We start from the raw sequence: 23,911 nt of genomic DNA, 5'->3' as shown, positions 1-23,911 counted from the left end.
TATCTCTGTGTATGTTTCTTTTATGTCTGTTTATCCCCATTCACTTTTAACCAAGTGACCGATTTCCATGAAACTTAGTATGAACGTCATGCTATTAGGGGCCACTGGAACTTTGTAATTTTTAATTGCATGCAGTCGGCGATAATAAGTGGACTACACGCGAACCTATGAGGTGGGAACGACAGTGGGATCATGAAATGATGTAAAATGTGGTATTAGTTCTTCGAAATACACGTAACTTTCTAAAATGATTCTTTATAATGTAAAATATCAGCATGTTGGCTATGAGAAAGTCTCTTGGTTTGATGAAAATAAGTAATGATCCTTGAAGTAAAACGTATATCATGTGATACGGGAGAAAGCAGGAAAGTTAAAATGGCGAGGCGTTCAATTGAAGTCTCAGTGGATGTTACCCTGGTAGACCTATAATTATCGTCTCTCCTTTTTCATAAATAAGGTGTAAACAAACAGAATAGCCTCTTAATGACAGTGGCCTAAATGAAATTCTCCTTTTAGTTTTTAGGATAGAGGTCTCGAATACAGAACTACCTCTAAATTCGTAAAGTAGTTCTGGAGTAAAACGTAATGGAAAACTTATCAACCAAGGAGTCGTCTCATCTACAGTATTTTCAGTACAAGAATGTTATGATCTGGCTTGTAGGATCTCATCTGCTCTTACCTTATACTCGTCTTTTTCTTAGACTTTAAGAATCTACATTTAAGATCCAATCAGCTGGTAATTTCTTGAAGCTTAAATACAACTTGTGAACATAATTCCCAGTAGGATGTGTAGTGATCAAGTACGAAGAAGAAAAATGTACCTTCTTACTCCGTATGTGGCCCAACTATAAATATATCACTTGTCACTGTGTCACTGTGAGCACCTTTGTCACCACATCAAATTACCAAGTGTAAACGTAACTTTTCATTTTTGAGTATGTACCTGTATTATTAATCATATTTTCTTCAACGTAATTTCATGTTTTTCCATCTGTTATTTTATTTTAAACCTGGAATTAGAATTAAAATGGTAGACTTTTATGCGCTAGACATCTTGCGGAACCTTCTAACACTGTGTCACTGTGAGCACCTTTGTCACCACATCAAATTACCAAGTGTAAACGTAACTTTTCATTTTTGAGTATGTACCTGTATTATTAATCATATTTTCTTCAACGTAATTTCATGTTTTTCCATCTGTTATTTTATTTTAAACCTGGAATTAGAATTAAAATGGTAGACTTTTATGCGCTAGACATCTTGCGGAACCTTCTAACACTACATACGAAGTAAGACCTGAAAGAGATATGTCTGCACGCCATCTAGGCGGCATAGTTGAATAATAGTTGGACGTTCTCGGTAGTCTTGCCGCTAAGGACGAAACTTCATGAACCCCTTGCTAAGTGAATAAGTGACGAATATGGGAATCGGACATTGAAAGTAGGTGAAAGCTGGGCAGTTATAGATATCATCTGGTACAGCTCTGATTTCTCTGAATGTATTCGTAAATTCTATAAGTCTCAGACTGTAATATTAGAGTTGACTGTTAATATGACGTTAGATCTTAGGGTTATGGCAGCGTTTCTTATGATATGTGTTTTATTTGATGGCGCTGTATTAACTGATGAGGTTTCCACATATTACATGGAATTTAATGACGCTCTTTAATTGACGTTGGATAAGTTCGAAAGCGGAAGGTGAACTGAGATAGTAGAGATCTTTAAGTTGGCAGCTATGTAATACATTCTCCTGGCGTTCGTCTGGAGACTAAGTGAAATCGCTACAGAACTCAGGCAAGACAATGGTTAAGCCGATCGAGATTCGATACCGGTACCCGCTGTGCATAAGTCTTAGAGTCTTACCGCTCCTGCCATCCAGCTTGTTAGAAGGGATTTTGTAAGGGAAGGTATTGCCTGTTTTTGTGTCCTATCCATTTGGCGTGACAGGGAATTGTTCTTACTTACTTATGAATCAGAGCCCTTCTTGAGGAGCCGCCAATTCTGCAGCTACTCAAGAATTTCCCAGCATTTTATGGAACCCGAATATTCATTACCGTGTTCACAAGAGCCCACCGCTGGTCCCTATCCTGAACCAGATCAATCCAATCCATACCATCTCATTATATCTCTCTCTAAGATCCGTTTCAATATTGTCCACCCACCTACGCCTTGGTCTTCCCAGTGGTCTCTTTCCTTCTGGCTTTCCAACCAATATCCTATATGCATTCCTCTTCTCCCCCATTCGTGCTACATGCCCTGTCCAGACATGGATGTGTAACGAAAGAAAATTACTCACCGTAATGTGGCGTCTGTGTTTGTGGTATGTTTTTAATATCTGGATTTTTGTATCTGCTGTAAACATAAAGGTCTGCTATGATATGGACGAAATCGCAGTGAACGCGTTTTAATTTTTGCATCCCACTGGAGTGTGCACCGTCCTANTTGGGGGGGGGGGGGCAGCATAGCGACGGGCTACGGGCTGGACGCTCGGGGTTCGATTCCTGGGAGAGGAAAGAGATTTTTATCTACTCCACAGCGCCAAGACCGGTTCTGGGGCCCACCCAGTCTCTATCCAGTGGACACCGGGAGCTATTTCTCCGGGAGTAAAGTGGCCAGGGCGTCAAGCTGACAGATCATCTCCACGTAAGGACGAGGTCAAGAATGGTGGTACTATACCTCCACTCCCTCACCCGTCTTCATAGAGTGATGCTTAATTAATTAAACACATGGAAGTTTTTACCTACCTTTACATTTACTGCTGTTCTGTAATGGACTGTATACGATGGTGTACTCCATATATAGACTTGTTTCTGCTTTTCGAACAAATAACGTATTCCTAGCCTTGTAAAAAATTTCTCAGTAGATAAAAAAGGTAATTCCTCCTTGTAGTATTATTTTGTTAATTTATAACAAAGGAATTGTACAACACATATTTTGTACATTGTTGTACGCTGTTCTCAAAAGTGAGATCATGTTTTATAACCGACGTACTGCAAAGGGAACGAAATAACGTGAATGGTACCACTTAGTCATGGAAAAGCGAAGGTCATACGTTTCCTCACGGCATCGTAAGGTTACATTCATGTAATTTGCTCTCAGAGAAACTGGGTAAGCCCCCCCCCCCCAATTAAAATATTACCTTCTTATACGGTATATCCTATGCTGTTATTATCGCTGTAGCACTTGTGGTACCTCAGTAGTCTTGATGTTTGTTTGTTCCTTTACTTACTTATTGAAGTTGCAAATCGTTTTAAGAGGTAGTTAATATCTTCATATCTTTAAACGAACTTTATGATTGTGTTTGGTATATGTATTGAACCATATTAGAATTCTTTAGCCTGTATATTCAAGAAACCTTGCGGAATTGTCAACATAAATTAGGGCCTACGATTTAAATGTTTAATATACCAGCCACTCGACATAATATTTTTATAACCAATGTTCATTGTTCTGAAAATAAAATTAACCAGAATCAAAACATCCGACATAATGGTCATTATGAGGATCTTTAATGCCAGAATTGACAATATTACAGTTCGCAATAATATTTTATTTAATGTGGAAAATACTTGCAATAGAAATGTAGAAATGTTAATAGAATTTGTTCTGAATATCAGTCTGTTAATTGTGAATAGTTTGTTTGTTACGAGGGCTGTTACAAGTGCATGCGGTCAGCAGTAGTTTAAGAAGGCCATCATCGATTATATAATATTTATTAAACTGTCTGGTAAGGCACTTGATACGGAAGATTACAGTGGTCCCGACATTGAATCAATCAGTGTTTACTTGTAGTTATTTTACCTATTCGAATACTCCGAAGGTAGATTAAAATGAAACGTCTAAAGGCGCGTCCACATTACTCGTGCTCGTGCTCGCCAGGCTTGCACTCGTCGGGAGACTCATCTGGCTTTTACTTGTGCTCGTAAATCTTCATGCACCCTACTTCAGTTACTCGCCAGGCTTCGGCGTATATTTTCTCGTAGTGTGAATGGGCGTAGTCGCATTTTAATTTATTGGCTATAGTTTTTAAATTAAAAGTGTAAAATTTGCTTGTCTCGTGACTTGCCATATCGTCCACATTACTCGCGAGCATAGCGGGTCACACGAGCACGAGTAATGTGGACGCGCCTTAATAAAAGTAGTAAATAGATATGCCTTAAGAGTAGAGCTGTTACAAGATCCAAACATAGAGCGATTGCCTGAGAGAAGAGTAAATATGCACACACAAAAAAAAGGAAATAATAATAGCATGGAAGAAGAATGGGGGGAGGGGGGGAAAATTTCGCATGATGCTTAGACAAACAGCAAAACAAAGATTAAGAGTGGAAGAAATAGTGTCGAAAGAAAGAAAGAAAGAGAAATATTCGAGGAATATGAACCAACAGGATTTCTAGTAGGTGCAGTTGACTACAAAAGATGCGGACAGCGTAGAGAGCAGTACTGGGTGCAGACAGACAAAATATTCGGAATAATAGTCTCGTTGTATGATTAACTCTTCTCAGATCATTGGCGAAGTATATGAGGAATGGTTTGCGTGTAATCGATACTAACAACAATTAAACGTTACGAGCAGTTTTTGGTGTGCTTCCCAAATCGTGAAGATCCATTCTGTAATTTCGGAGATAAAAGGATTTTCTGGTTGACGGATACCACCTTCTCTCAGGGTGTGCATCTGTGCAAACAACACATACAAATGTAACAGTTTGATTTTTTAATATTGTAGCGTGTAAAACCGTTTCTAGGCAACTGCTCGGTAAACACATTCCCGCGGCAACGAATACGCATGCAACAGTAGAGGTACCGTTTAAACGGTATTTGCTGCTCGGTTCGTGCAAAGGGGTTATAAGGATCACAATTGATGCAAGAATAGTTCAGTTGGAAGGGTGTCGCCCTTAAGAGAGGACTGGGTTGCGTGAAGCTGAAGAATATCTACTGTTAGAAGCTGTTGCCAGGGAACGGCTGTTGAACATAGCAGACTGGAGAAGACTTAGGGGGTGCTGTGGTGATTTTTGAATTGTGGAGATTAGTGATGGCGCTGTAATTGCTTGTAGATCCGAATCTTGTTTACAGGTAGTCAATAAATCCAATATTCCATTCAGAACCCCGTCGAGAGTCACACAGACACTACATAGCAATACAGTAACTATGTTGCCGTGTGTAGACCGCGAAATATTGATGTATAAATGCATACGTAGCTTGAGATACAACAGTTGCAGTACTGTGCCTCCGTAATGACTGGTATATTCTCCGTTCGATTTATGAAACCGTATGAACCTGTAAGGCCCAAGGCCAATTTTCTAGTCCGTGTATCGCAATATATGCTTGTTTTAGCGAAAAAGCCAGCGGAATTTGTCTGGTTCAATAGTAGATGAGGAAGACACAGGGAAGATGAATGAAAATGCTCTCTACCGCCGTAAGGCAACAAACTGTGTGCCATCTCCTACAGTATTGTGCTCCTGATTCAGTTTCCGGTGGGAGAATGCATGTAGCATACGTGTGCAAGGTGACCCCTTCATGTTTGGGTGTGGCAGACATACTAATTTGACTGACCAACTGTAGAGTTTTACATGTTCACAGAAATCTGCTAAAATTATTTCCCCATAAAGTAATTGCACAATGTAGTGACAGGTCTAAAATATGCCCAAGAAGTACTTATTCGAATTTAAGATTGGGAACCGCTATTTGTGAATGGTTTTGCACGTCTTTCCTCAGTCATTTTAAGCGAATATTATAGTAGTACTTCGACTGATTCTTAGGTAAATTATGGACGCGTTTTCAGCTGCACGTTTATGTAGGTTCAAAAGTTATTGGAATGCTGTCATGCATGAGTAGGTAAGGATTTGGAAGGAGACTATCTAGGCCTATTTCTAGATACCTTCCTGGCATTTTACTTTCGAGACCAGGATAACTTGTAAGAGGTACAATTTCGAACAGGGTATTCGCAGAGCACAAGTCTAGCTTGCTAACATTACACCAGGTTAGACGAGAGTGCGTTGGAATGGCCACTATAACTTTCTATTGATCCTTGCCAGTTCATAGTACAAAATCATTTCATCCAGTCCACACTATATAAGCACTGTACTTGTTATAGCATCAACACATAACCTCCTGCCAGCCACAGAAATTTATAACATGGAACGGCGACTGAGTAGCGAGCCTGACTTTTGGCCTGCGAAAATAGAATATAGATTGTTATGTTTTGTCCTCAGTGGAAACGGGGATTTGCATGTGGCTATCTACTTTTTAGTAACGATTCCAATATCTTAAGAGTACAGAGATCTGTAACATTAAATCATAGGAAGTTTACTGAATAAGAGACAAAAAATTGAGGTTTCCATGCACGTAATTAATTAAGCTCCACGCCACGAAGATGTATGGGGACGTGGAAGTATAGCTCCACCATTCTTGACGTCGATACTAGATGGGGATGAGTCGTCAGCTTAATGAACTGGTCCGTTTACCCCCGGGGAAAGATCCATCGCTACCAACAGGATAGGAGGCTGGGTGGGCCTCTGAGCCGGTGTGGACGCCTTAGAATAGAGAAAAGTCTCTTGCCCCTGCTGAAAATTTCACCCCGTCTCATCGGTCGGCCAACCTGTAGCGTAGTTGCTGTTACTGAATAATGAATTATAATTTGAAATGATGGGAAAGGAAACGCCGATGGCATGATTAGGATTGACTTAAGAACTATAAACTCTATTTCTGACCGATTTTAATATCGTGGACCTTATCCTCTGGGCTTAGAGGATGGATAAGGTCAAAGATATTAAATCTAACTATGATACGCGTAGATAAAAGAGCCTTCATAAATGAATTGTATTTCTAACATGTGGAATATATATATGTTACACTTTAAGTGAACGCCGTACAGTTCCTTGAAATATACGAAAGTTATTTGGAAAGTAAAGATACAAAGCCCAGAAAATATTTGTAAAGTCTTGTAATATGTTGAAAGCCAGCGCACGTTTCGGAGGAATATTTCGCCTCAACTTCAGTGTCCAAAAAATAAGCCAAGTAAAAAACTAGCGTGAAGCAGAGCCTTTACGTGCGATTCTCGAATTTTCGAACGTGGCGTTGAGTAACCTACACATAGAGGAACTGGAAGTAGCATTTTAAATTCTCACGCCGGCGGTTATGAAGAGCTTACTTTTCTCGGATTATTATTATCATATATACATCAACATGCGGTAGCGTAGTTGGTTGAGGCACTATGCTGCAAGCGGGAAGGTCGCGGGTTCGATTCCCGATTAGATCATTGGATTTTTTTTCAGTTTACCTAATCCTTCCAGACGCACTATGGTCCTGGAGTAGACTCAGCCTCTAACAGAAATGAGTACCAGGAATATTCCTGTGCGGTAAAGGGCGGTCGGCGCGTAAGGCTGACATCCTTGCCGCCGTCTGTGTGCCGATTGTCTAGAAGATGTGGGAGCCTCGACGTCTCACAACCCTGTGGGCCTTCACGGCCTGTTACAGGGATAGCGTTACCTTTTATGGTACTTTGGTACTTAATCATCGGGATTTGGACACGTCGTCATTGAGGCTGTATGATCGAATGCCTCTAAGTACTGTCGGTTTGATACGTATACAAGATGCGACAATTTAATTCCCGGGATTGCCCTGTGAAAGCAAAATTTGCTTACCTGTGCACTGACGGCTTCTGTCACCTTGGAAATACAGGGTTGCTACAAATTATTCATTACATTTCAAAACACTATATTGGTCGTCCAGTGCTTTTCCGTTTACACAGACAACCAGTATCCTTAAACTGCTGATACCACCACAGAATGCCCTGTTTACACGGTGGTTCTTTTCTGTGCTCTGCTCTGAATGCACGCTGCACTGCAATAACAGACGAACATCTCGCATATTCCGACACACAGAAACTCTTTTCCAGCTTCATCACCATTTTGTGAGGCACTGCACTCATACTGCCAATTGGTGTATCACGATGCAAACTTGGTGAGTTTGCGGTTCCTTTCGTGTATCAGTCATATTTGTATGTATATTACTTTGGAAAATACAGTGTTTTGAAATGGAATGACTCATTTGTAGTAACCCTGTACTCTCCTTGTGATGCTATGCACTTCGTGAGACGATGATGCCGCTGCCGGAAACAGTTTTGAAAATCGTTTTCCGGAGCAGTAACGTCACGTTGCGTTGGATATCGGAAATGTCAGAAAATCTTTGTCCCTTCCGGGCATGTTTTTTTTAATTTTGAAACGAGTCCATAAACGCAGGGGGCTAAGTCAAATGAATAAGGTGGATGGTCCATTTCTGTAATGGATTTTTTATCCATGAACTCGCGAACTCTTAATGCACCATGCGCATTGGCATTGTCATGGTGGAGAATCAACTTGTCAAGCCACAGTTCGGGTCTTTTCCTCCGAACAGATTCCCTTAAACTTGTCAGCACTTCCGAATAACAATGTTGATTCACCATTTCTCCTTGTGCAATGAATTTATAGTGAACTGTCCTCTTGTAATCGGGGAAACACACAAGCGTGGTCTTGACCTTCGACCGAGACATGGGTGCTTTTTCGGCCGAGCTGCATTCTGTGTTTTCCACTGCATGCTCTGGCGCTTTCTTTCCGGGTCGTATTGAAAACACCACGTTTCATCGCCGGTAAATATCTGTACAGTGTGTAAACGATCAGATGAAATCTGAAGCCAACGTTGTCTCTGGCGATCTGTCAAGATTCGAGGCAACATCTTTGCGAAAATGTTTCTTATTCCCAAATCCTCCGTAGTACTCAGTCGTACTGTTTTTCTATTTATATTCAGTTCTTCTGCTATTAGTCTCATACTTAATCTTCGATCTGAGAGCACCAAGGTTCTTCTCTGTCCACATTTGCAAGTTGTCCTTTACGTTTTTGGCTGCCCACTTCTTGGGTCATCTTGTACATCTTCTTGCCCTTCCTTGAACCGCCTATGCCATTCAGAAACACTTGATTTCTTCATAGCCTATTCACCATAAGCCGCTGTTAATATGGCTAACGTTTCACTGCCACTTTTACCAATCTTCACACAAAACTTCATCTTTATCTCCTGCTTCAGATTCTTGTCGCTCATTTTTCCGCCAATTGTATACCACGGACACGGACTTCCTCCACTGCTTGGGAACGAACGAGTCGTTCAGTCTGTGGTTCATGTAGACATAGGTTGGAACATGTCCAGACGTGCTTGAGTACGTGAGTTTGCTTAACTCAACATCCCAGCGACACGCAGCGGCCATTCCGGGAATTAAATTGTCGCACCTTATACAGCGCCCCTGCTCGTCAGCCTGCATTTGTGTCCAGCGCGATATACCCTACATAGTTACGACCCTCCAGAGAGTCTCCATGTTACACTGCGCGTGGGGGGGGGTCCGAAACAAGGCAAATCGGTGCTGCATAAATTCCTGTGGTTCGGTTTAAACTTATTAAGATATGCTTTCTCAACTGCATGTGAGGGTGAACTCACTAACTTCAAGTCTCTGTTCAAGTGTTGATACTTACTCAGCTGGTTAAGAAATTCCATGCTTACATGGAGGAACTCATGCGATGTCGCGCAATCCGATAGAAGCTTTCCGACATTTCGGATGTGCTTATTGTCTCCGTCTTTAGGGATGAAGAATACTTTAAGCAAGAAACGAGCAGGAAGCAAGTAACAGTTGCTCCTAAACGTCGGTGAATTTCTAGCGAACTGCGGGATGTCACAACCCAGAAGATTATGCGCTTCATGGTCACCGCTTAGAGAACCTCAAATCCAACATTTTATGAGCTTTTCACCTTTCAAAATTCCGGAATCCTATATCCATAAGATATGGTGTTATACTTAAAGTAGCCCCGTGGGTGGGTGCTATTGGCTCGGGCTGGGTTCTTTCTCTCCCGCCGTACTCTTAGTTCTGATTAACCATCTACCTCGAAAATGATCTATATATCCAATTAGACTCTAAAGATGGATTCAGCATGTTCCTTCGAAAAGTTGGTGTCCATCTACAAGATTAAACGGTGTTATAACACAGAAGACCACAGTCTGAACAATCACTATAATCCGTGCCGGATTTAATTATCCCTGTATCTGCGTTCAGGACTTTCCACCTCAAACTTGCAATAACGTAGTCCGTCTCGAAACAGTATTGGCCAACAGTCACGTGTTGTACTGTCGCTTTACAAGCTATATGTTTTATATATGAGCACTATTCCGCTAGACAGACCGGTATATATTCTGAAAGCTAGAGGCTTATGTCTGCACTGTTCGACGTCTGGAGCTGAAACGAAAATCTGACAGGAATGCTGTATTCTCCCGTCCAAACTGGGGCTTGCTACGTCACACACAGACGGGGCTAGGGATTATGAAATCGGGGCTCCACCACACACGTTCTCACAGCCACTATGTTTAGTGTCGGTAACAGGGAGTTAAGTACGTAGAAGATGTGGCAGTCTCCAATAACATTAATCCATGTTGGGTTTCATGAAGATAGATGAATTAATGTCTATAAAATTGATGTAGGATTTGAGGCGCTCTCAGCGGTGGTTATGAAGGGTTCTGTCTTATGGGATATAACGCTGTGTTGTCCGTGGAAAGGCAGCCGACGTTTCGGAGGAAAATATCATCTCCAACTTCCGGGTTGAAGAATAAACCAAGCGAGAAACCACCATGAAATAGGCAGCAAGCAAAGCTTTATATATATATATATTTCACAAAATATAACTTAATGAAAATGGATGTTCCTAATTGAACCAGCGGACGGACAGATAGGTTGTAAATAGGACTCAGAAAGAGTAATTGTCTCTATTGTATACTGTATACTATTGCAATCTGTGGTACACAGTTTCCGGTTCCGTAGTTGTAGTGATACACCGTGTTCTCCTACCCTGTGTATTTCAGTTAACTACATGTCTTTCGCAAGCTTTCTGTGGAGAAACCGTCATGTAATTTCTTATTTTGAGGCACGTCCCAGGCATAAAAGGTCCCACAAACACAGTTACTGACTTTTTGATCATTATCCATCACCCTGTTTTTATTTTAAACAACATTTTAGAGGCAGAACTCTGCCTCCGTCCTCAGGTAGAAAGCCTTCTCAGTTTGGCCCAATCACTACAGCTAGCCCCTGTTTCCGGACACGAGAACCAACACAGGGCAAGATATATAAACCAGACACACCATAAACCACCTGCGGGAGTTAAGGCAAAATTTAGGCCGCGCCATAGCTCAAGCGGTTAGTCGCTGGCTTCCCACCGCGACTGCCCGAGTTCGATCCCGGGGTCTTGTCAAGTGGGATTTGTGGTAGACAAAATGGCGCTGGGGCGGGTTTTCTCCGAGTACTTCGGTTTCCCCTGCCAATCTTCATCCCACCAAATTCTCCATCATCATAATCACCCGGGGCAGATGCAATATGCCAATCAGTGGCCGCCATGCCGAATGGACCCACCTGGACTCCACCCCACCCCCACTAGCGAATTAAAAAAAGAGGCATAATTTTAAAACGCCACGCGAGACCTTACACCTATGGACATGCATGAAGTAATGGCCAAAGTCGATAAAGTCAGAGACCGACTCAGATAGAAGCTAAAACTATAGATAATATAAAATGAGTAATGGCATATATTCTGTTGACCTTTAGCATCAGAGATAAGACAGAGACGGGTATACATACAGACCCAACAAAGAGAGAGGATTAAAATTCAAGTAGACGAAATTTCATAAACGCCAAGGGGGACGTAACAGAAAATAAACTAATATCGAGAAGTGTTACATAAATGAGTAAATTATGTAGTACCAACATAAAATCGGAACAAACAGGGCGATGTATAACGTCAAGAGCCAGCAATTATGATAAAATATCATCGTTACGAGCTTCTACGAGTACATCCTGTTTATCCTCCTATAATACCCTTGATGTTATTGTAATCGAACATTAGTTATGCTGATCGATATCTCGTGGTATGTCGATGTATCACATTCCCAACACGGAACTCTCATTTTAATGAAACAGGACTACCATGGTTCATTCAAATGCAATACACGTATTGTAGAGATTTGCTTTTTGCGAGTTTGCGTCCTCGTTGGCCTAGAGCGTTTATTTTAGGTACAGAACTTTTGTTCCAAAAATATTCCCACCTCATTGAATCAGATATTATTTTGCGTTGTGTTGCGTTCATCATAAGGCCCTATAGAAGAATGTGTTATGTAAAATTTGTTGATCATAAATATACTCGTATATTTATATGGGTTTTTTGTTTCGTCTGACCTGTATTTTTAAGAAAATAAAAAGCTGATGAAGTCTATTTCAGTATTCATGTAAAAATTAATATTATAATTGATCAGTACGCGCCAAAATCTATTTCGGCAAATAGGTATTCATTCTGTGCGCTTTTGACAGTGATTGCATAAGTCTTGTAGGCCTGGTATTGGATACATTAAATGTAGGCTAGTTAGGGACAAGTTTCCAAGAAAATTTACGTATTTGTTACTCATTTTCCATGCATTTCAACTGTTTACATATTTTCCATATGACTGTTATACAAATCCACTTAACGCTGAGGTAAGAGCAGGGAAAATATTTGTTAGTGAAAGGAAAATAATTATCAGGGAAGGAGATCACATTAGCTGTAAATTGCGTTCCTTACATAACTGGGAACGTCGTGAATTATGTTTATCTATTGAAATAAGGACATCATTGTGTACTGGACATAGCTAGAGAGGAGATACACATGTTATTCAAGTGAATAAGAATGTACGTTGAAGGACTTAAATGACTCGGGATTTAGTTTCTATGGTTGACTTTATGTGGATTGTATTGACTTCTCGTGTTCTTGTACCAGAGAGTTATTTTCGAGTTACTCTTGTCAGCATTCAGTTCAGAATCGTCTCTGTTCCCTTGTCGTATGCAAAAAGACTGAAATGGGCATAACGATAATTTTACCTGTTGTTTTGTATGTGCCCCAAACTTGAGCTCTTGCTCTAAGGACAATACATATATAGATTTGGTTGTTTGAGAACATTGTGATGAGTAGAATAGGATCAGTTTGGAACTAAGAGAAAGGACGCAACAGCAGGCAGTAGTAAATATATTTAATGGCTTAAGAATTTGTACTCTTCGCCATGGATTACTAAGATGATGAAATCTGGGGCGACGAAATTGGAAAACAGAAAATATTTGTTGGAGAATCTGAGCTATAACGGTGACGAATATACGGGGGCCTATGAAAGTGAATTACTTCTATGTCTAAGCGACTCCTAACTTCTAGAAAGGTATCTACTCCTTGGAATTCTTTAGTTATGTACTTACGTTTAAGTTTGAATTCAGCCTACAGTCAAATAATAAAGAAATGATATATCGTTACACAGCCCTCGTACTTGTAAGTGAAATTAATTTATTGATCTTAGGTGTTCTGTCTGTCCTCAGGTATCGAGACAAAATTTGCTGGATCTAGTTGTAACGATCTGGTAACAACAGACAGCTCGGGTACAACCATCATCAGCGGTCACTTCGACAAGAGGATTCGCTTTTGGGACACCCGTTCGGATACTACCTCCCGGGACATCCTGCTGCAGGGCAAGGTCACGTCGCTTGACCTATCGCGGGGTGAGTTGCCGCATCACTGGTCTGTCGATATCCGGCACCACAAGCCATCGATATGGCTCCCCCCACCCCTCATTAGCCTTCTCGTAAATTGGATGCCGGAAACCGGCGTCGGTTCCACGGGATGTCGTTATGCACAGGCTTTGTCGTGGTCCAACCCAAGATGTCTGCTTTCCTCTTCTGTGACCCTTTATGCTTCTCTGAAACCGAATACTACCATGAAATTCTGGGTTGTTGATTGAGTTTAATGTTTTCTGTCGTTGAATGTGTATGGTGTCTTTTCGTCTAATAGAAGACAAGCCCTTCTTGAGAAGCCGCCAGTTGTGCAGCTAGTCAAGGACTTCCCAGCATTTTATGTAACCCGAAGGTTCATTACCGTGTTCAAAAGAGCCATCCACTGATGCCTATCCTGAGCCATATCAATCCAATCCATACCATACCATCTCGCTGAGATCCACTTTAATAATATTCACCCACCTACTTCTTGGTCTTCCCAGTGGTCTGCTTCCGGCGTTCCCACCAATATCCTATATGCATTCATCTTCTCCCCCATTCGTGCTACATGCCCTGCCCACCTCATCCTCATTGACTTGATCATTCTAATTATACTTGGAGAATAGTACTAGTTATAAAGCTCCTCATTGTGCAGTTTCATCCACCTTCCTGTCACTTCATCTCTCTTCGGTTCAAATATTCTCCTCAACACCCTCAGTCTATGTTCCTCCCTTAATGTCAGAGACTAAGTTTCACGCCCATACAGAACCACAGGCAAAATTATAATTCTGTATATTCTAATTTGTATGTTTTTAGACAGGAGACGAGAAGACAAAAGTTTCTGGACTGAATGGTAGCAAGCATTACCCGAATTCAATCTCCTCTTAATTTCCTCCTGAATCAGATTTTGATTTGTTACAATCGTTCAATAACGAAGGTAGGCAAATGATAAGTGAGTAATGTCATGTTCGCAGGTGTTCTTTACAAAGTGAAAGGAAACGCCGTGTGTGGAGGCTGTGTCTGTCCATATGCCTGTCTGTCTGTGACCTCTTATCTGCGCATAAACCGCTGGACAGATAAAGGCTATGTCACAAATGGACTTATCCTTGTGTCCCATAAGCTATTTCACAGATATTGTTAAAGTTGTAAGATCTGAGATTTTCACAGCGGTGACTATGAAGAATGCCGTTTTCTGGGATGCGGCGCCGTGTAGATTTTATTTGAGCCGACATTTCGGAAGAACGTATGGCCTCCATCATCAGGGTAGAAAAATCCGCTTGTGAGGAATCATCATGAGCATGTGGTTGCAGACTGAGCCACCATTCGAAAACACTGTTTCCTCCGAAACGTCGGCTCACACATGATCTACACGGTACCACATCCTGTATGACGGCATTCTTCATTGTTAAATTTGTACCATGTACGTGTATATGGAAAGACTTGCATTAAAGATTGTTAGGTACTTCGATCCACCAGTGCGATTTTCCACGTATCCCATGAACCGTTTCACAGATTCTGTTGAAATTCAATACAGAAGGTGTCCACTAACATTTTTATGAATTCAAATTTTCAGCCATGTTGAGCCATAATAAACGCTGGGGTGCGTATGCCATAAACGTAATTTTCCATGTAGCTTATAAACCGTTTCACATAATTTGTTTAAATTTGTTTCGGAAGGCTTCCCTCAAACGTTTTCTGAAATTCGATTTTTAGCCATATTGATGGATAAGGGAGCCTGTAGTTTAGTGGGGGTTGGAGTCCTACTGGGGCTACTCGGCACGGCGGCTACTGATTGGCCTATTGTAGCCTTCCCCGGGTGATTATGATGAATGAATGTGGAATGAAGATTGGCAGGGGAACTCGAAGTACTTGGAGAAAACCTGCCCTAGCGCCACTTTGTCCACCACAAATCCCACTTGACCAGATCCGGGATCGAACCCGGGCCGCCGCGGTGGGAAGCCAGCGACTAACCGCTTGAGCTATGGCGCGGCCAAGCCTGTAGTTGGTCGAAAATTCCTTGACGATGCATTATCATCTTATAGTGACGTAGATTGATCGTCAAATGAGGAAACAGTTTTAGCATTCAGTGGGAAATACAATGCCTGTACCGGCGATCGTGTTGAGCACAGGACTTCTCTTCTGTAAGGTTGCTTACGTAAGGTATGACGTACCCTCAAAGATATTGTAAACGGAATATAATTTGGTGTGAATGAGACAATAAATGCCATTATGCATGTTTCAATCCGTAAACAGTTTCACAGATTTTATTGAAATTCGAAAAGGGAGACTTTCATATACATGCAGTTCATTATTCCCATTTTAAGCACGCACAATAATCCTCAGAGAAAGACGCTTGTAATTTCATGTACTGTATCATGGATATCATCAATTCCCTTTTTTTTTCTACTAGGAGGCTAACATGCTGTAATGCGCACTTGCGCTGAAAATCTGGTCATACTTTTTACTCAAGTATTCTATGTGCCAGAATTACTGGGGCTGACGACGACAATACTAATCATTCAGTTCAATTTATTTCTTTAGTATTTATATGCCGAGTCAACAGCTACAATGCTAATTCAATTCAATTCGTGAATTATATCGGTTAAAGGAAAGAGCTCTTTGTTGAAAATGTCAGTGTATCTGCAGATAACGTAAGTGGGTGGACAGTATTAAGATGGATCTTAGATAGGATGGGATGGTATGAATTGGATTGATCTAGCTCAGGATAGGAACCAATGGAGGGCTCTTGTGAACACGGTAATGAACTTTCGGTTTCCATAAAATGCTGGGAAGTTCTTGAGTAGCTGCACAATTGGCAGCTTCTCAAGAAGGGCTCAGCTCGTGAATGAGTGAGTGAGTATCTGCAGAAAGCATTTGCCGCAGAGATATAGTGTATGGCTGAGATACTAACAGTCGCGCCATGACCCCAACATCAGAAGTTTAACAGTCTTTCTGAGAGCTTGTTTCTAACTTGTAACATAATTTGTAGTTAAAACTTATATTGTTAGTTTTACGAGTACAGGAAATAACCGCAGTTTTACCATTATTTGCCTAGTTTCCTACCGTTATCCAAATACTAATTCTGAGTAGTATCTCCATCACGTAGCTACAACATCCCGTGATCCTAAGATACATCTTAAGAACATCCGCAAACAAGTTGAAATTATGCATGAATCCACATGTTGTATGACGTCAGTAACAACACCACCAACGGCGACGCCTTAAAGTCACCTGCAATCCATCCGATACCCATGCTCTTTTGCGCCTGATTGATTTTCGAATGAGCATGGATTTTGTTAGTGGACAGTTTGTCTATGCTGTCCTTTGATGTCTGATAGTATCAAAAGCCATATAGTCTGTTTCCTCGCCCTAGGGTCCGACACTGTGCCCGAAATATGAATTATCTCGGCTTGATTCCGACATAGAACAGTCCCGGTTATAATTAATAACTGTTGTAAGAAGAATTCATTTGTTTGTGTACAGGGGATTTAGTAGTAAAACTCCATATATTCTTATTTTGGTTTTATGTAGAATTGAGTATAGGTAAATTTGACCCTGTGCTTAACTAATGAAGCACTATACCATGAAGACGTGCGAGTATGGGGGAGTGGATGGATAGATCCACGTTTTCTTCACCTCGGCAGTAATTGGAAGTGAGTGGTCGCTTTACTCCTGGTCAGAATCCCCGATACCCATTGGAANCATAGAACAGTCCCGGTTATAATTAATAACTGTTGTAAGAAGAATTAATTTGTTTGTGTACAGGGGATTTAGTAGTAAAACTCCATATACTCGTATTTTGGTTTTATGTAGAATTGAGTATAGGTAAATTTGACCCTGTGCTTAACTAATGAAGCACTATACCATGAAGACGTGCGAGTATGGGGGAGTGGATGGATAGATCCACGTTTTCTTCACCTCGGCAGTAATTGGAAGTGAGTGGTCGCTTTACTCCTGGTCAGAATCCCCGATACCCATTGGAAAGGAGGTTGGGTGGGTCCCAGTACCCGCCTGGACGACGTGGAGAAGAGAAAATTCTTGACCCTACCGAGACTCAAACTTGACCATATGGAAGCTAGTAGTCAACTTCAGTCTTCTGAAATTTTTATAGTCAGGGAAAAGACCATTGCTGTTGATTGTAGCAGCTGGGATGAGCCCTGGGATCGGTGATGACATGAAGTGTGAGTCTCCAGGGAAACATTTCAACGCTCCTTGGCGGGAAATAAATCCGGGCTGTTACAGCTAATACTGGGCTTTGTAATAATGATGATAATAATAATTACACTAACACAAATCACAGCTATTAAGAAGTGAGAAAAGTGAGATATACGCAACAAGAATTAGGGGTCACGTGAACTCTGCGTTTCCGCCGTCCCTGTTAGACTGACTTCCCTGAAGACCGCGTCTCTTGCGTTGTGTCCTCTCTGCACAGCGGGTCGTATTCGGCCTGCAGATGTCTCTCCTGTGTCATGCCACTGTTGCGCGACGGGACACCTTCCGGTCGGTTTTCTTCTGCTCTGCTACTTCCGCACGGCAGTTCGTCCCTCTGTGGGCGACGGCCAGTCGTTTCCGGCACCTATCTTTCCCCTGGGTCCGTTCCTTCGGCGTTCCTCGTCTCTCTATAGCTGAATTTCGGTTCCTACACCGTTTCTTCTTCGGTTCTCCGACGTCACGATACATTTAAAATTAATACAGTTAGTACTATTTCCGTAATCAGAAGAACTATGGCTAGTCCCTGGAATTAGTCCAGATAATGAAATGTAAGAATTTAATCATGTACCCATCCATATTGGTTTTAAGAAGGACATTGCATTACATATAGACAGCTGTTAAGAAGTTTTCTGTCTTTATGGATATAACATCGCATAGTCCGTTGAAAGTCAACCGACATTTCGAAGGAACTTGTCTCCATTTTCAGGGTCGAAGAATAAGCCAAGCAGGATCCAGCGTGAATGAGGCAGCCAGCTGTTGTTTCTTGGACTAACCATTTCATGCAGTCATTTGGTTGTTGTTTCAGTGCAGTTCTGCAGGTATTTTATTCCCTTACCTGAGCTAATTCAGATCTTCAAACTTTAATTGTTTGCAGATGCCAACTTCCTACTAGGCTGTGTTAGAGACGATACGATTAAGGTTCTTGATCTTCGGATGAACCAGATCATTTGCTCCTTTAGGTAAGTACAGTAAAGGTTTGAGGTTTTCACGGCGGTGACTGTGAAGAGAGCCGTCTTCTGGGATGTGGCGCCGTGTAGATATTGTGTTAACCGACGTTCCTCCTTAACGTCGGTTAACACAATACCTACACGACGCCACATCCCAGAAGACTGCTTTCTTCAAGTACAATATGCATTTATATGCAGTATCTTTCTTGATGAACCGAATCACATGCCTCCCTTACGGTTGGCCTGTTAGCTGGAACCTTAGTTGTCATGTGCCGAGAAAACGGAGTGTAGATTCACCGCTAATTTTCGTACGTTATAAACACAGATTGCATTTCGTAAAGTAAAAAGGAAAATTTGTTTAGAAGAATTTACCATACCAGTAGATGCTCAAATTATTTCCCTTTCCTTAAACAAACTTTTAGTCTCCTGAAAGGACTCTTTGACACTAATCCATGCTCACTCATCTCAGTATAGTGTGCGTAATTGTTTCACGAATGTTGTGTCTGAATTCGTCCATTCTATTGAAGTTATTAAAATATATTTTGCTTTTTTTTTTTTTAAGTTTCCCCACAGACAAGAATCACAGGGATTTAAGCCTGGAGACGTTGTAGGCCACGATCTGCAACATATCAGTGTGTTTTCCAATTCCTTGGTTAAAATTTTAACAGAATAATTATCATTGAATGCTGTTTGCGTGAAATGACCACACAGTCTGTTAAAAAATGTGGGTAGCACTATTCTTGTAGCAGTAATTGCGTAACACACAGATCTTCTGATTGTGGATGGCTACTTAAGTAGTTTGTCTCAGATTAATACTGCACCAATACTTATTGTTCTGAACATTGGTGTACCCACTCAGACGGAATGAAGCTTCATCAGCATAAAACGCAACTTTGCGCAAAATTAATTGGTTTTCAGACTTTGTCCATTGTTAGGTATTATAAAAACTAGGAAATACAACGTTTCGGAAATTGGATCTGTTTCCGTCCTCAGGTGAGGGGGGGGAGACACCTACTCTGTTGGGACTGTTAGAAAAAGCTAACCCCAGTTACTGATACATATACATACAGCAAACATTGTGCTTTAAAGGGTTAGTGGTTCTGTCTTCTAATGTAACTTAATATACCGTATTTACGCATGTATAGGCCGCACATTTTTTGCCAAAAATTCAAGAGGAAAACTGGGGTGCGGCTTATATTCGAAATATTCGAAATCACACTTCATTTAAAAAAAATATATATTCATAATTAGTAATACAGGGTGTTCTACCTGAAATAATATTCCAAGAAAATTATTTTTTCTATAATTTCTGTCTGAAAATTGTGCTGCGGCCTATACACGCACGCGGCCTATACATGCGTAAATAGGTAACTTTCTTTTTGCTCTATTTCCTACCATGAAGGTAATAGACAGCACCCAAAGGTACGAAATGTACTCTTACATACTTGCCAATATGTATCCTGCAGTGGCCACAGCTCTTAAAATGATGTGCAAGTATTGCAATGGAGTTTTGGATATAGTTTGAATTGTCATTCCCAAGCTTCCCCTTTTTAATTGCTTGGGTGAACTTAATTTGAATGTTATCCCTTCTTTAAAGTTTTAGCTTCTGTCTATTGTGATACTGACCGTGAAAGAAGCTCTATTTGAAGCTCCTTTTCAATAAAACATCTCTTGTGGTATATATTTGCTTACAGTGCCGAGGGTTTCAAAGTAGGCTGTGACTGGTCACGTGCAGCCTTTAGCCCTGATGGCCAGTACATCTCTGTAGGTTCAGCAGATGGTTCCGTGTATATATGGAATGTAAGCACTAACAAACTGGAGTCCGTGTTGAAGGAACACTTGTAAGTACCTGTCTAATGCCTGTATATCTCTAGGCTTCCCTGATTCTTATAGCAAATATATTATATGCTTATGCTCCATTTGGATGTTATGATGTCACAACAAGAGACGAAGTCACATCCTTACTAATTGGACCCATTCACATTACAACTGTTAGAGGTTTTCTTTGTGGAAATTTGTGTCTTTGAATAAAACCCTCTCACTGAAAATATTTTGAAGCGACAACCTGTTGGAGGAGTGGGTGCTGTTTCCCAAGTAATGTATGCTGTGTTTGAAAATTATTTTTCCGACTCGATTTATCTGTTGTAGAAAAATTATGAAGTTTATTCTGAAAGGTGATCTCAAGTTCCATTTCATAATTAATGTCAAGAAGCAGAGTCCTTGTTGATAAGCTGATAGTCATTCAGTTACACAAGAAATTTCTCATCTTTTATGAAATCTGAAGGTCCATTACTGATCACATGATCCTGCTATCAGTCTCTATCCCTAGCCATATGAACCCACTCCACATAATGCACTCTATTTTTAAGTTCAGTTTTAATATTATCCTCCCTCTGTTCCTATTTCTTCCATTCATGTTATATGACACAATTTTGTGTGCATCTGTGCCATGCATGCTACATGCTCTGTTCGTGTCATCCTCCTTCACTTGCACACTCTATTAGCATTTGATAAAGAATATAAATTTTGAAGCTCCCCATTATGCAATTTTCTCCAGTCACTTGTTACATTCTTCCTTTTAGTTACAATATCTCGTCTCAAATACCCTCAGTGCATGTTATTCTCTTAATTTAGAGGACCGAGTTTCACACCAATACACAACAGCAGGAAAAAATTATAGTTTTTTATGTTAATTTAATCTGTACATTTTTAGTTAGGAGATGCGAAGACAAAAGATCCTATACTAAACTGTATCAGGTATTCTCAATGTTTAATCTGCTCTTAATTTCCTTTGTGAATCTAATTCGAATTTTTTACTCTCACTTCCAAAATTTTGAACTTTGCCATTTATCAAATGATATATTATCTGTCCTTATGTAATGACTTTGTCCTTCATTCTGATTGTGAGGCCGAAACATGCAGGTACTTAGTGTTCTGAGGGTATGCATCCTTTTCAGTGCTTCTATGTTTATCTTTATGGTATTTAACTTTTTGTCCAGTAAATTGAAATTATTATCAGAGACCAGAAGCTGTCATATTCCATTCATTCCCATGCTTTCCTTGTTTTCATTTTGTTGCATACTAAAATAATTTGCCCCAAATCATGCAGTTGTACCTGTTTCAAGTCCATTGACATGGAACGTCGCCTCGTCCGAGAAGCACACTTGGCGGAGGAAATCGGGTGACGCGTCAATTCTTTTTGGCACGTCCACAGCGAAGTTTGTGCGTGCTACTTTGTCATTCAGTTTTAGTGCATGAATCATTTGAATCTTATACGCTCTTAGGCGGAACCTTTTTGTGTAGGTCATCATGCACTCTTGAACTTGGAATTTATACGTAACTGCAAGCTAGCAGCACGAATTGATTTGCGCGGACATCGCTGGAATGTTTTTCTAATGCAACTGACATTTTCTTCAGAGGTCCATGACTTTCCAGGAGTTTTTACACGTAACAGACTACTTGTGGTCCTCAGTTTGTTGTCTCGGAACAGAATGCTTTTCTGCATAAGAGGGTGACGTCCATAATACGTTCTAAAACGACTCTGGACAGCCATAAGAGATTGCGATACTGTTAGCCACAACACGCATTGAACCTGTTCTTGTGATATCGACATCATTACCGAGCTCGCCGTAGGTCCCCAGCTGGCGCATGCGCGTAAGCCGGACATAAAATAATTCAGATTTTTCCTTTCCGATTATATAAACCGGATACATGCATGACAATTAATTTCCGAGATATGCTTTTTTTTTCTATTTTCCATACCTTTCATCCTGACATCTTGTATACCATAATATAAATCTTTGTAGTGCAGCGTTATCCATTTCTTTCCATCTCTGGTCTGGACAGTCATAATCCATATAGAGGACAAAAGCGATCACTGTGTGGCGCCACTTCTGTAAGTTAAAGAGCACTGGTTGATGGGAATATGTATCCATAAAGTTGCCATACTAAATAAACAATATAATTTTATTGGTACAGATTTTCTTTAAAAGTACCTAGAAGGATAAGCTGTTTCATTAATGTATGGGTGTGAATTGGCATGTGCACGCTTGTATTTGTATGTGAGTAATATTAGTGGCAATGGTAATTTTATTACTCATATATCTCTTTCATGGTATTCGTGAAAACAGAAAATAAGACTTATGTAATTCTGTATTTTTATAATTCTGGTAGTGCTCTAAAAATGTGCCCAGAAATGTGTCTCCATATCACTTCCCTTATATTGCCGCCACTGCCTGAGCCAGTGAGTACAAAGGAAAGCGTGTTCCACTTATTTCCAGATTGTGTACTTAGCGATTATGCATTTTTCATTGGTCGTATAAGTACTGCGGATTGCTTCAGTTGTGGGACTGGGTAAGACTGAGTCCCTTTATGCTGCAATTTCCATAGGGCTTACTGTACCAGATCTTGATGGTAGATATAGATAAGTATGCATCATTTGTGGAATGCTAATTGGCAGGAGAAAATCCAAGTTCTCAAACAAATGCATGCCCCGATGCCAATTTACAAAATTCGCACACATGTACTGCGCCTGGACGGAATCTGAGCTTATCTGGTCAGAAGCTGGCGACTAACCACCTGAGAAATGGAATGCTCTACCATGGCCATGTGTCTCTTGTTAATGGTTATGGGTAGAAAGGGTTACTACGCTGTATGAAGCCGTAAATTCCGTTGTCAGTGACAACCAGCAGTTGGTGTATATCTGTTCCATTGGATAGATAAATTATCACAGCGAAACCTCACAAATTCGGACTTGCAATAATTCCGACAACTGTTTTTCTTTTGCGCATTATGGCCTCGATATCACATTGCCACGATCATCGATCGCAAGCTGCCGTGTGTAGCGCTAGCTTAGGTGACGGTAGATACATGTAGGCCTAACGTCAAACATCGGGGCCATTTTGAAAGAGATTTAAAGTCAGAGTATTCCAGATCCAGAAAATCAGCCGCGAAAGGGTAAATGCATAGAGAGTTAACCTAAAACTTTCCGCGTTAATGTTTTAGTAGGCCTACTTTTTATTTCTGTTTTAGTATTTTAGTAGTGTATTTTCAGTAGCACTTCTTTAATTCGGGCAAGGGTTCGCTGCCAGTTAGCCCGAATGAGTGAGGTCTTACTCGAGAGAAATTGAGCCGGAGGCAGAGGAGTAGTCACTTTAGGAGCCGTTACCAGGAAACGTGTAGTAACAGGCTGA

The 23,911-nt window shown here is 40.8% G+C and overlaps 1 protein-coding gene across 1 annotated transcript in view; it reads left to right on the top strand.

Moving 5' to 3' along the window:
• LOC111861385 (autophagy-related protein 16-1) overlaps positions 1-23,911 on the top strand; it is a 616,691-nt gene that overhangs the window by 580,510 nt on the left and 12,270 nt on the right. The window contains exons 9-11 of the mRNA XM_023845910.2: positions 13,390-13,569; positions 18,647-18,731; positions 20,414-20,560. Coding sequence (XP_023701678.1) covers positions 13,390-13,569; positions 18,647-18,731; positions 20,414-20,560 — 412 coding nt within the window. The remainder of the gene's footprint in view (positions 1-13,389; positions 13,570-18,646; positions 18,732-20,413; positions 20,561-23,911) is intronic.

This window comes from Cryptotermes secundus, unplaced genomic scaffold (genome assembly GCF_002891405.2).
Source record: "Cryptotermes secundus unplaced genomic scaffold, Csec_1.0 scaffold16, whole genome shotgun sequence".
In the NCBI taxonomy this organism is placed as follows: domain Eukaryota; kingdom Metazoa; phylum Arthropoda; class Insecta; order Blattodea; family Kalotermitidae; genus Cryptotermes; species Cryptotermes secundus.
This window is presented reverse-complemented; position numbering and strand designations above follow the sequence as displayed.